General features: G+C 44.3%; 1 protein-coding gene across 1 annotated transcript in view; it reads left to right on the forward strand.

Moving 5' to 3' along the window:
• Window positions 1–13,662, forward strand: part of LOC139383444 (neuronal PAS domain-containing protein 3-like) — a 394,236-nt gene that overhangs the window by 241,285 nt on the left and 139,289 nt on the right. Inside the window, exon 6 of the mRNA XM_071127992.1 lies at window positions 976–1,065. Coding sequence (XP_070984093.1) covers window positions 976–1,065 — 90 coding nt within the window. The remainder of the gene's footprint in view (window positions 1–975; window positions 1,066–13,662) is intronic.

Consider the following 13,662-nt stretch of genomic DNA (forward strand, 5'->3'; position numbering starts at 1 on the left):
TCTTTCACCAGCTGCTGCTTGGTGCTCCTTTTAAGTTGATGGGGGAAAATAAATCGCCCTCAAATATGAAAGCGCCCGCAAATATGAAATACCATGGCCATCTGAGCTGCAACACTGCCCGCTACACGACAGAGTAATCCTCATTTTCCTAGAAAAGGTGATCAGATCAGCGACAGTGACATTGTGCAATCAGGGCCTGTAGTCACAGCGCCAGACTTGTTTTGCTCCATCTATTAGGCTTCATTTGGACTTTTTCTTTGTGGCGTGTGCCTGTGGTTAGCTGCCCCTACAGAAGCCAGCGGGGGAGCAGAAGTAATTAACTTGAGTGACCTGGGTGTCTTAATTGTTAACTGTTGGAGGCTGGGCTCAGAACAGAGTGTCTAGGTGTCTAGGTTCCTGTCGTGAACCAATAGCAGGGCCGTCATTAGACATTGAACCGGCATACTGGAGTAGACAACATTCTGGAAATAAAAACACACATTACATGGATTTTGACTGGATGAAGACTATCCAGGAAGAGAATACACACACATTACATGGGCTTGGTGTGGAATGGATCAATATACTGAATAGACCCTACCAGCATCCTGGCATAGACCTAACCAGCATATTTTAATAGACTTTGCAGGGGGAGAACACACATCATATGGATGTGGACTGGAATGGACTACTATGATGATGATATGTTTTATTATCTTTGTTTGTGCCAACTTGGGTTTGCTTACTGTTGTTTTCCTGCTTTCACACACTGTTAATTTCTGCTGTCATCATGAGAGCTATTACCTTCCACATGAGGAGGTGATTTGCAGACAGACAGGCAGACAGACAGACAGACAGGCAGGCAGACAGACAGACAGACAACACTCAGAGGGTTCCCTCTACATGCTTTGTACCAGTACACCAGTATACACCTCATCTAACACAATCTCTCTCTCTCTTTCCCTCTCTGTCTCTCTCTTTCTCTCTCACCCACAGTCCCTGGATGGATTTGTATTTACACTAAACAAGGAGGGAAGGTTTTTGTACATCTCTGAGACGGTGTCTATATACCTGGGTCTTTCACAGGTGAGTGCAACAACCGTCAATGCCTTGTTGCTACTACTGCACTTTTTCCCTCTGTTTCTTTTGTTTATCAGTGGCCGCTAGACAATTCAGACATATTATAGCTAATTTAACATCTCATCAGCTTGTTCGCCCTGTAGTTAATTTGCAGCCATCAATGCTGCATATTTTATCAGAAGGTGCTTTTCATCTCAGTGGTGTGTTAACAGGTCTGCTATTGGCCGGTTCAAGTACATGTCAATAAACAGACTGAGCCGTCTCAGAGGTCAAACGTCAGGGGGAGTGACCTTGAAGATTCTAATGGTTTCCAAACACCATAGCTTTGTCTCCAGGGCTAACAGACAGACAGACAGACTAGAGAGCAAACACACACACACACACACACACAGGTCTATAGAAGAATGACTAGAGACCATACAGAGCCTATCTCCCAAATTATATTTCTAGGTATAGACTTGACCATTATATAACCAATAGATGTGGCCAAATGATTTACATGCCCTGTACGTAGGTACTGGTGAGCCTGCTTTCTGTCCAGGGCTCTATTTTAGGAGACTAGTGCATTATATCTAAGTGTCTAGGTATATTTAATATATGCCATTTATATAATATATTCTATTTACATTATATATGCCATTTATATTATATAATATACAGTATGCCATTTAGCATGCACTTTTATCCAAAGTGACTTACAGTAATGCGTGCATGAATTTTGCATCTGGGTGGCCCCATGAATCAAATCCACAACCCTGGCGGTGCAAGCGCCACGCACTACCAACTGAGCCACATACTATTTCCCTCACAGTGAAAAATGTATAACAATAATGAACCATTATATAGCCAATAGATGTAGCCAAATAGTAGAGTGGTCAGCGTGTGTGTGTTTGTATTACAGGACTCATAATGAAGTATTCAAATCAAATCAAATCAAAATCAATCAAATCAAATTTTATTTGTCACATACACATGGTTAGCAGATGCGAGTGTAGCGAAATGCTTGTGCTTCTAGTTCCGACAATGCAGTAATAACAAGTAATCTAACTAACAATTCCAAAACTACTGTCTTGTACACAGTGTAAGGGGATAAAGAATGTGTACATACGGATATATGAATGAGTGATGGTACAGAGCAGCATAGGCAAGATACAGTAGATGGTATCGACTACAGTATGTACAAATGAGATGAGTATGTAAACAAAGTGGCATAGTTTAAAGTGGCTAGTGATACATGTATTACATAAGGATACAGTCGATGACATAGAGTACAGTATATACGTATGCATATGAGATGAATAATGTAGGGTAAGTAACATTATATAAGGTAGCATTGTTTAAAGTGGCTAGTGATATATTTACATAATTTCCCATCAATTCCCATTATTAAAGTGGCTGGAGTTGAGTCAGTGTCAGTGTGTTGGCAGCAACCACTCAGTGTTAGTGGTGGCTGTTTAACAGTCTGATGGCCTTGAGATAGAAGCTGTTTTTCAGTCTCTCGGTCCCAGCTTTGATGCACCTGTACTGACCTCGCCTTCTGGATGATAGCGGGGTGAACAGGCAGTGGCTCGGGTGGTTGATGTCCTTGATGATCTTTATGTCCTTCCTGTGACATCGGGTGGTGTAGGTGTCCTGGAGGGCAGGTAGTTTGCCCCCGGTGATGCGTTGTGCAGACCTCACTACCCTCTGGAGAGCCTTACGGTTGAGGGCGGTGCAGTTGCCATACCAGGCGGTGATACAGCCCGCCAGGATGCTCTCGATTGTGCATCTGTAGAAGTTTGTGCTTTTTGGTGACAAGCCAAATTTCTTCAGCCTCCTGAGGTTGAAGAGGCGCTGCTGCGCCTTCTTCACGATGCTGTCTGTGTGAGTGGACCAATTCAGTTTGTCTGTGATGTGTATGCCGAGGAACTTAAAACTTGCTACCCTCTCCACTACTGTTCCATCGATGTGGATAGGGGGGTGTTCCCTCTGCTGTTTCCTGAAGTCCACAATCATCTCCTTAGTTTTGTTGACGTTGAGTGTGAGGTTATTTTCCTGACACCACACTCCGAGGGCCCTCACCTCCTCCCTGTAGGCCGTCTCGTCGTTGTTGGTAATCAAGCCTACCACTGTTGTGTCGTCCGCAAACTTGATGATTGAGTTGGAGATGTGCGTGGCCACGCAGTCGTGGGTGAACAGGGAGTACAGGAGAGGGCTCAGAACGCACCCTTGTGGGGCCCCAGTGTTGAGGATCAGCGGGGAGGAGATGTTGTTGCCTACCCTCACCACCTGGGGGCGGCCCGTCAGGAAGTCCAGTACCCAGTTGCACAGGGCGGGGTCGAGACCCAGGGTCTCGAGCTTGATGACGAGCTTGGAGGGTACTATGGTGTTGAATGCCGAGCTGTAGTCGATGAACAGCATTCTCACATAGGTATTCCTCTTGTCCAGATGGGTTAGGGCAGTGTGCAGTGTGGTTGAGATTGCATCGTCTGTGGACCTATTTGGGCGGTAAGCAAATTGGAGTGGGTCTAGGGTGTCAGGTAGGGTGGAGGTGATATGGTCCTTGACTAGTCTCTCAAAGCACTTCATGATGACGGATGTGAGTGCTACGGGGCGGTAGTCGTTTAGCTCAGTTACCTTAGCTTTCTTGGGAACAGGAACAATGGTGGCCCTCTTGAAGCATGTGGGAACAGCAGACTGGTATAGGGATTGATTGAATATGTCCGTAAACACACCGGCCAGCTGGTCTGCGCATGCTCTGAGGGCGCGGCTGGGGATGCCGTCTGGGCCTGCAGCCTTGCGAGGGTTAACACGTTTAAATGTCTTACTCACCTCGGCTGCAGTGAAGGAGAGACCGCATGTTTTCGTTGCAGGCCGTGTCAGTGGCACTGTATTGTCCTCAAAGCGGGCAAAAAAGTTATTTAGTCTGCCTGGGAGCAAGACATCCTGGTCCGTGACTGGGCTGGATTTCTTCCTGTAGTCTGTGATTGACTGTAGACCCTGCCACATGCCTCTTGTGTCTGAGCCGTTGAATTGAGATTCTACTTTGTCTCTGTACTGGCGCTTAGCTTGTTTGATAGCCTTGCGGAGGGAATAGCTGCACTGTTTGTATTCGGTCATGTTACCAGACACCTTGCCCTGATTAAAAGCAGTGGTTCGCGCTTTCAGTTTCACACGAATGCTGCCATCAATCCACGGTTTCTGGTTAGGGAATGTTTTAATCGTTGCTATGGGAACGACATCTTCAACGCACGTTCTAATGAACTCGCACACCGAATCAGCGTATTCGTCAATGTTGTTATCTGACGCAATACGAAACATCTCCCAGTCCACGTGATGGAAGCAGTCTTGGAGTGTGGAGTCAGCTTGGTCGGACCAGCGTTGGACAGACCTCAGCGTGGGAGCCTCTTGTTTTAGTTTCTGTCTGTAGGCAGGGATCAACAAAATGGAGTCGTGGTCAGCTTTTCCGAAAGGGGGGCGGGGCAGGGCCTTATATGCGTTGCGGAAGTTAGAGTAACAATGATCCAAGGTCTTTCCACCCCTGGTTGCGCAATCGATATGCTGATAAAATTTAGGGAGTCTTGTTTTCAGATTAGCCTTGTTAAAATCCCCAGCTACAATGAATGCAGCCTCCGGATAAATCGTTTCCAGTTTGCAGAGAGTTAAATAAAGTTCGTTCAGAGCCATCGATGTGTCTGCTTGGGGGGGGATATATACGGCTGTGATTATAATCGAAGAGAATTCTCTTGGTAGATAATGCGGTCTACATTTGATTGTGAGGAATTCTAAATCAGGTGAACAGAAGGATTTGAGTTCCTGTATGTTTCTTTCATCACACCATGTCACGTTGGCCATGAGGCATACGCCCCCGCCCCTCTTCTTACCAGAAAGATGTTTGTTTCTGTCAGCGCGATGCGTGGAGAAACCCGTTGGCTGCACCGCTTCGGATAGAGTCTCTCCAGTGAGCCATGTTTCAGTGAAGCAAAGGACGTTACAGTCTCTGATGTCCCTCTGGAATGCTACCCTTGCTCGGATTTCATCAACCTTGTTGTCAGGAGACTGGACATTGGCAAGAAGAATGCTCGGTAGTGGTGCACGGTGTGCCCGTCTCCGGAGTCTGACCAGAAGACCGCCTCGTTTCCCTCTCTTTTGGAGTCGTTTTTATGGGTCGCTGCATAGGATCCACTCCGTTGTCCTGTTTGTAAGGCAGAACACAGGATCCGCGTCGCGAAAAACATATTCTTGGTCGTACTGATGGTGAGTTAACGCTGATCTTATATTCAGTAGTTCTTCTCGACTGTATGTAATGAAACCTAAGATGACCTGGGGTACTAATGTAAGAAATAACACGTAAAAAAACAAAAAATTGCATAGTTTCCTAGGAACGCGAAGCGAGGCGGCCATCTCTGTCGGCGCCGGAAGTGTAATGAAGTATTCTGCGCATAGACAATGTTTCGCTAAATTAGATATTACACGACAATATAAAGGACCAAAAAGGCAATCAGTTTACCAAATTAAAAATAGGAAAAGTGTATAGGTTCTAGCCACATCTATCTACAGATGAATTCAAGTAAAGATGTATTAATGATTTCCATCAAATAATTGATTAATTGTCAAGTAGGTCCCCCAAGCTTTGGGCTACGTGACATAGTAGCTATCTTGTTCATAGTTTTATCAGCAGTTAGAGAGAGTGGTGTGTGTGTGTGTGTGTGTGTGTGTGTGTGTGTGTGTGTGTGTGTGTGTGTGTGTGTGTGTGTGTGTGTGTGTGTGTGTGTGTGTGTGCGTGTGTGTGTGTGTGTGTGCGTGCGCGTGCGTGTGCGCGTGCGTGTGTGTGTGTGCGTGTGCATGTGTGTTTGTGTGTGCGTGTGTGAGACACAGTTCTGGGATTTTTGCCTTGTATGAGTCAGTTGTATAATCTAACATGTGTACACACTAACCCTCCATGATCTTAATTGATCTTAATTGCTGTTTTACTTTTTAGCCACTTAATCTGTCTGCCAAGCCACTTCTTTTTAACATCGTTGCTAACTATTTTCTACATTAATTAGATCAAGGAGGGTTTTTAAGCCTTTTTCATATTGACAAGATTCTGCATTTAATGGTGCCAGGCTGACCATCTAAAGCAGATTTATGAAAAATATTCAATGTCTAGAAATGTTTTGCATATCAAACACAGTGTTAATGAAGTCATAAGTTAGGACTCGCTACGGAATTAATGGCCCTTCCCTCTATCAAACTTGAGTATTTTTAAATTTTTATTGTAAAAGTTAATGTCTTTGACCAATATGTTGGCTTGTAGAAAGAAGGACTGAGGGAAGGATTGTTGGCTTTATAGTCTTTTACCTGTTTGCTTCAAGATCATATAGTACAGGGAAATTAGTAAGTTATTACAGTAACACTTTTAATAGCCTTGTAGACAAAACCAATCAATGAATATGTATCTAGTGAATAAGGTCTGAAAGCAAGTTCCAGCAACTCAACTTTTTCAATTGAGCTAACTGATCATTGATGATTGTAAAGTCCAGAATGCTGCGTGTGATGTGTGATACCTTAGTCTGTCTGAACTGTCTGTAAACGTATTACCATATTTTGATTTTAAAGATTGTATTGGACAGGGCTGTGCTAGTGTGAAGTGGCTCTTATAATGGCACCAGTTGTGCAGCCAATCAGTTCAGTGAAACAGATGGTCAGAATTACCATTTTTGTTTTGCAAATGATGCATAAGCCCCTGTCGCCCCCAGTTAATCGCAGGTGTCTAAGTGTATGTCTCAGTTCTGTGAGGTGTCTAAGTGTATGTCTTAGTTCTGTGAGGTGTCTAAGTGTATGTCTTAGTTCTGTGAATTAATGTTCTGTCTTCATGACTAATCAGTGACCATAGCTCCCGTTTTAGGAAGCAGGCGTTCTAGAATGGTCTTGGCATTATTTTGTAATAGAATGGAAAGTATCAAAACTGAATTGTACAGTGTGTTAATGCTAGAGACAGTGGGCTATGTAAAGGATTTTTTGGACAAGGGATAATGGTTGTTATTAGACAAATTTGGTGTAATTTATACGTATCTGCCTGCTAAAACTCCACTACTGCCGCAACAATTTATCCCAGATAATGGCGGTATTTAACAGTTCTGTAACTGTGCCATTGGAATTGTTGTAGCTTGCCATGGAATTGAAAGACATACATGCCTTTCAGCAGACAGACACTGCAGTTGGGATCTTGTAGAACCTCTGGGCTCGGCTGATTCAGCATGTGTTTGTGTAGCATTTTTAGGTAGATCAGGATTGTAGAGGAATCTGTCTTTTAAAGACCCTGTTTGCATCCTAAATGGCACCCTACTCCCTATGTAGTGCACTACTTTTGACCAGGGCCCATGGGGGATGTAGGGAACAGGGTGCTATTAAGGACACTGACCCTGTTAATCCAAATACTGTCATGGAACCCCCTTTAAATTCTTGTGTTGGCAAAGTGCTGGCACGATGTGGAGATTGGCAAAGTTCTGTGGTGATGTGGACGTGTGACCATGCAGCTGTCTGTTGGGCAATTGAGATGTGAATGTTTGCTTTGTATAACAGATGGCACTCTGTGCTTAGGCTGATAGCTAGGAAAATAATAATTGCATTATTCCGGCCAACAGAATATTAGCTTTTGGAACACGGCCCATTCCATGCCGGCACCCCTGCCAGTGCATGGACTGAATATCCAAGGAAATTGATACATCTGGAATACAGCGACCATCTGACTTTTCATCTGTCTCAAAGGAATTGCTGGCTTTTGTATTTTAACCCGTTCCAAGGACTCACCCCTGCAGAAACATGTTACAACGCTCTCAAGTATTACAGGAACGGCACATTGAGAGCCTGACATGTATAGAGGGACCATATGGTTGAAGCTCGCTCTCTTTCCATTGTTTATGTGCTCAGCAATGTGATTGAGTTGGCATATTTCCAATGCCTTTCTCTGTGTTAGAGGGAGGGAGGGTTAAGTCTCTCTCCATCCTTCACGAAACAAGGCCTCCCTTTTATTGTAGAGCGACACCGGTTAGACCTCAGTGCCCTGCTCCCATTCACGTTTCACTGCAAAAGGCTTTTCCAATTGTGAAGCTGGAATTGAATGTAGGCATCTGCTTTGCTTTAAGTGACAGGGCTGTGAATGTGTGGCTGCATGCACACAGAGGGAGAGAGAGGGCCATTTGAAAGCCACCAGGAGCCTGATCCCTACACCCCTCCACCCTCGCCCTACTCTACCCCTAGCCCAGATCTCCTCGCCTGCAATGGGGCTGGATGAGAATGCAGCAACCCCCTGCTTCCAGCTCCCAGAGGATGTAAGGCCAAGTGGGATGGACAGGGCATACTGATTATATCAGGATAAACATTTGCCTGAATGTCTGATCACATCTTTGTGAGCCGATCAATCCTCGTCCTCTTTTATTCCTCATTCCCACACACACACACACACACACACACACACACACACACACACACACACACACACACACACACACACACACACACACACACACACACACACACAGTTTACACACACCCTTCTCATACTCCCAGTCCCTTCTCTCAGCGTTCCACAGATTACTCCGATTCTTAGCCTAATAATAGATAATACAGATTTTTTAAACTGTCACCCTGACCACAAGTATTACTACAAGTATTCACCCTGACAGCTTGAATACTTGTAGTAAGGTATTCTTCAATTATTATTGAATTTACTGTACTGTATATTTTCTGAAATATTTCTGCAAAATGAGTCATTTGTTATACAGTACCAGTCAAAAGTTTGTACACACCTTTCTTTATTTGTATTATTTTCTACATTGTAGAATAATCGTGAAATCATCAAAACTATGAAATAACACAAAGATAATCATGTAGTAACTAAAAGAGTGTTAAACAAATCAAAATAGATTTTAGATTCATCAAAGTAGCCACCCTTTGCCTTGATGACAGCTTTGCACACTCTTGGCATTCTCTCAACCAGCTTCACCTGGAATGCTTTTCCAACAGTCTTGAAGGAGTTCCTACATATGCTGGGCACTTGTTGGCTGCTTGTCCTTCACTCTGCGGTCCAACTCATCCCAAACCATCTCAATTGGGTTGAGGTCGGGTGATTGTGGAGGCAAGGTCATCTGATGCAGCACTCCATCACTCTCCTTCTTGGTCAAATAGCCCTTACACAGCCTGGAAGTGTGTTGTGTCATTGTCCTGTTGAAAAACAAATGATGGTCCCACTAAGCGTTAACCAGATGAGATGGCATTTTGCTGCAGAATACTGTGGTAGCCATGCTGGTTAAGTGTGCCTTGAATTCTAAATAAATCACTGACAGTGTCACCAGTAAGGCACCCCCACACCATCACACCTCCTCCTCCATGCTTCACAGTGGAAAACCACACATGCGGCGATCATCTGTTCAGCAACTCTGCGTCTCACAACGACACGGCGGTTGGAACAAAAAATCTCAAATTTGGACTCATCAGAGCAAAGGACAGATTTCCACCTGTCTATAATGTCCATTGCTCGTGTTTCTTGGCCCAAGCAAATCTCTTATTCTTATTGGTGTCCTTTACTAGTGGTTTCTTTGCAGCAATTCGACCATGAAGGCCTGTTTCACACAGTCTCCACTGAACAGTTGATGTTGATGTTGAGATGCGTCTGTTACTTGAACTCTGTGAAGCATTTATTTGGGCTGCAATTTCTGAGGCTGGTAACTCTAATGAACTTATCCTCTGCAGCAGAGATAACTCTGGGTCTTCCTTTCCTGTGGTGGTCATCATGAGAGCCAGTTTCATCATAGCGCTGGATGGTTTTTGCGACTGCACTTAAAGAAACTTTCAAAGTTCTTGAAATGTTCCGTATTGACTGACCTTCATGTCTTAAAGTAAGTATGGACTGTTGTTTTTCTTTGCTTATTTAAGCTGTTCTTGCCATAATATGGACCAAATAGGGCTATCTTCTGTATACCCCCCTACCTTGTCACAACACAACTGATTGGCTCAAATGCATTAAGAAGGAAAGATATTCCACAAATACATTTTTGACAAGGCACACCTGTTAATTGAAATGCATTCTAGGTGACTACCTCATGAAGCTGGTTGAGAGAATGCCATGCGTTTGCAAAGCTGTCATTAAGCCAAAGCGGGGCTACTTTGAAGAATCTGATTTACAAAAATATTTGGATTTGTTTAACACTTTCTTGGTTACTACATGATTCCATATGTGTTATTTCATAGTTTTGATGTCTTCACTATTATTCTACAATGTAGAAAATAGTACAAATAAAGACTGTTGACTGTTAACGTATTTCCCAAATAGTGTTTTCATTTAGCTATTAATCTGCACTGTGAGGAGTTTTTGCAAGTGAAATTCAGCTGCTCTGTACTGTAACTCCCCATAACCCAGAGAAAACACAAAATTGACCTCTGTAGTGAATCCAAAACAAATGGACACACTATTATCAATCAAATGCTTAGGGGAAGATAACGTCAAGCCTCAGTAAGCATATGGGAGGGGGATTTTCTTCCCTCTCTGTATGTTTAAATAGCCTATCAGGGCATGAATACAGAATGTTACTAAATGGGTAATAAGCATTATTTTATTTATGATGTTGTCGGTGCGACAGAGCAGAGGGAGAGGGCGGCCATTTACATGAGGACTGCTAGTGATGGCAGGGCCAGGGGAAGGTCATGTTTAATTGAGCCACCTCAGTGAACCCGCTGGCCCTGTAGACTCCTGAGCCCTGAATGAAAACAAGGACAGGCCTGTCATTCCAGACAGTCCCTGTTTCTCTGTGCTATCTGCTCTGCTACAGAATATCATCATCAGACTGCCTCCGATTTAATGTCTAGCACAGCCATGAAACTGCCACCGTCAAAAATTACAATTTTGTTTCACTTTGGGATTCATTCAACTAGCAAAATGTTGGATTAGGATAGTTGAGATTTTGTTATATTGATAGGGGCAATTATGTTTTGTAAGTGTTGTAAATACAGCACTATATTAGTAGTATAAAGTTACCAAAAATATCAATTAAAGGGCACCTGCACCATTTAAGCAAATCGCTACAATCCTTTGTCAAATAAATCAAATTAAAATAAACAATTATTTACAGCAAAAGAAACAGCAATGTTTTGAACAAATCACTATTATAGACTAATGTTGTGATGATGGAAATGTAAAACGAATAAATTAAACAATATTTTCCTGCAGAAGAAAAGACAGTGGTATAGAACAACATGGTGGGGCATGCAGGTAGGCTGCAGAAGAAAAGACAGTGGTATAGAACAACATGGGGGGGCATGCAGGTAGGCTGTAGAAGGACTAACACTTCTTAGCAGTTCTTCTCTGGCAGAAGTCGGGACCTCTCCTGGCTTATTCTGTTCCCTGCAGTTGAAAATACAATCTCGCTAGGGGTGGAGGAGGCTTGAGCACAGAGGTAGCTTGTTGCACTGTTTGTGAGAGGCAGAGTACCTCTCTTCTCCCACCACCACATCACAGGATCTTCAGCCATGGGGATGGGAGGCAGGCCTTTGTAGAGCTCCACCTCTAGATCAACATGCTCACTGAGGGTGAGGGACAAGGTGTCCTGTTGGACCTCAACTCCCTGTCCTCCTCTGAGAACAGCTCCTCCAAGGCACTCCTTGTTTTGTACAATGGAGGGAATGTCTCCTCCGTTTCCTCTCCTCCTTCAGACTCCTCATCTTGTTGCTGTTGCTCTGTGTCTGTCTGTTCCGGTTCCTCTGAGAGCCCCGGTGTTGCTCTTGTCACATTGGCCTCAACAGTTGCCTTCCTCAGACTGACCCAGGTGGCGTCACTCACCGGCCTCCCTTTAAATCTGGGCTCCATTGCTGTGGCCTCATGCAGGAAGACTTGAATGTCCTCATCCTGTTAGCGCTTGGATAGGTTCTCCCACACCTTCTCTTTGATGGTTGCCACAAATGTTGTATCTTCATGCTTCACAGTGAAGTGCTCTTCCAGTTTGTGGAGGATGGGTATGATCTGTCCACAGGTGGCGTTCTTGTCACATGACACACACAGTGTGGATGTATAGAGGATTCTCATGAGCTGGACAAACTCCTCAGTCTTAAGGAAGTCCTCATCATTCAGACGGTCCAGGTTGTCCTTGGTCATTGCTTTTCGCAGTCGTGGGTCCAAGGCTGCTGCTTGGATCGCTGGAAACTGCGCCATGAATCTCTCTATCATTAGATAGAGTTCCAACTGGTCTTGACATCAAGGATGAGTGAGTGTTGCGGAAGGACTGAACAACAACAAAAAACCAACATACATTTAATTACCACACCCTTTATATTGAATTAAATTGTTAAATGTTGGAATTTCAAAATAATACTTTAATAGATTGAAATGGCTTCTTACCAAGGAGCTGCTGCTTTTCTTTCAAGACTGTTTTGGACATCGAGGAACTCTTGAACCACATGACCACTGCCCTGATATGGGCTGCCCATTTATCAATGGAAGTCATTTAGTAGATGTTCTACTCTGCCAGATTCAATGTATGCGCAAAGCATCTATTTTTAGGATAGATAGGCCTCTTGATGGCAACATCCGTATTGCCGGCATTATCAACAGTCACAGCTACAATCTTGCTCGGCTCTATCACAAACTCTTCCAGAATGTCTGAGATCTCCTCTGCCACTACTTTGCCAGTTTGTGATTTGTACACTGTCCTGGTGTGGATGACCTTCTGTTTTCCACTGTCCTGGTGTGGAGGACCTTCTGTTTTACACTGTCCTGCTGTGGATGACCTTCTGTTTTACACTGCCCTGGTGTGGAAGACCTTCTGTTTTACACTGTCCTGGTGTGGATGACCTTCTGTTTTACACTGCCCTGGTGTGGAAGACCTTCTGTTTTACACTGCCCTGGTGTGGATGACCTGTTTTACACTGCCCTGGTGTGGAAGACCTTCTGTTTTACACTGTCCTGGTGTGGATGACCTTCTGTTTTACACTGCCCTGGTGTGGAAGACCTTCTGTTTTACACTGCCCTGGTGTGGAAGACCTTCTGTTTTACACTGCCCTGGTGTGGAAGACCTTCTGTTTTACACTGTCCTGGTGTGGATGACCTTCTGTTTTACACTGCCCTGGTGTGGAAGACCTTCTGTTTTACACTGCCCTGGTGTGGATGACCTTCTGTTTTACACTGCCCTGGTGTGGATGACCTGTTTTACACTGCCCTGGTGTGGATGATCTTCTGTTTTACACTGCCCTGGTGTGGAGGACCTTCTGTTGTACACTGCCCTGGTGTGGAAGACCTTCTGTTTTACACTGCCCTGGTGTGGATGACCTTCTGTTTTACACTGCCCTGGTGTGGATGACCTGTTTTACACTGCCCTGGTGTGGAAGACCTTCTGTTTTACACTGCCCTGGTGTGGATGACCTTCTGTTTTACACCGCCCTGGTGTGGAAGACCTTCTGTTTTACACTGCCCTGGTGTGGAAGACCTGTTTTACACTGTCCTGGTGTGGATGACCTGTTTTACACTGCCCTGGTGTGGAGGACCTTCTGTTTTACACTGTCCTGGTGTGGATAACCTTCTGTTTTACACTGCCCTGGTGTGGAAGACCTTCTGTTTTACACTGCCCTGGTGTGGATGACCTTCTGTTTTAC

The sequence above is a fragment of the Oncorhynchus clarkii genome, chromosome 25, assembly GCF_045791955.1.
Source record: "Oncorhynchus clarkii lewisi isolate Uvic-CL-2024 chromosome 25, UVic_Ocla_1.0, whole genome shotgun sequence".
In the NCBI taxonomy this organism is placed as follows: Eukaryota; Metazoa; Chordata; class Actinopteri; order Salmoniformes; family Salmonidae; genus Oncorhynchus; species Oncorhynchus clarkii.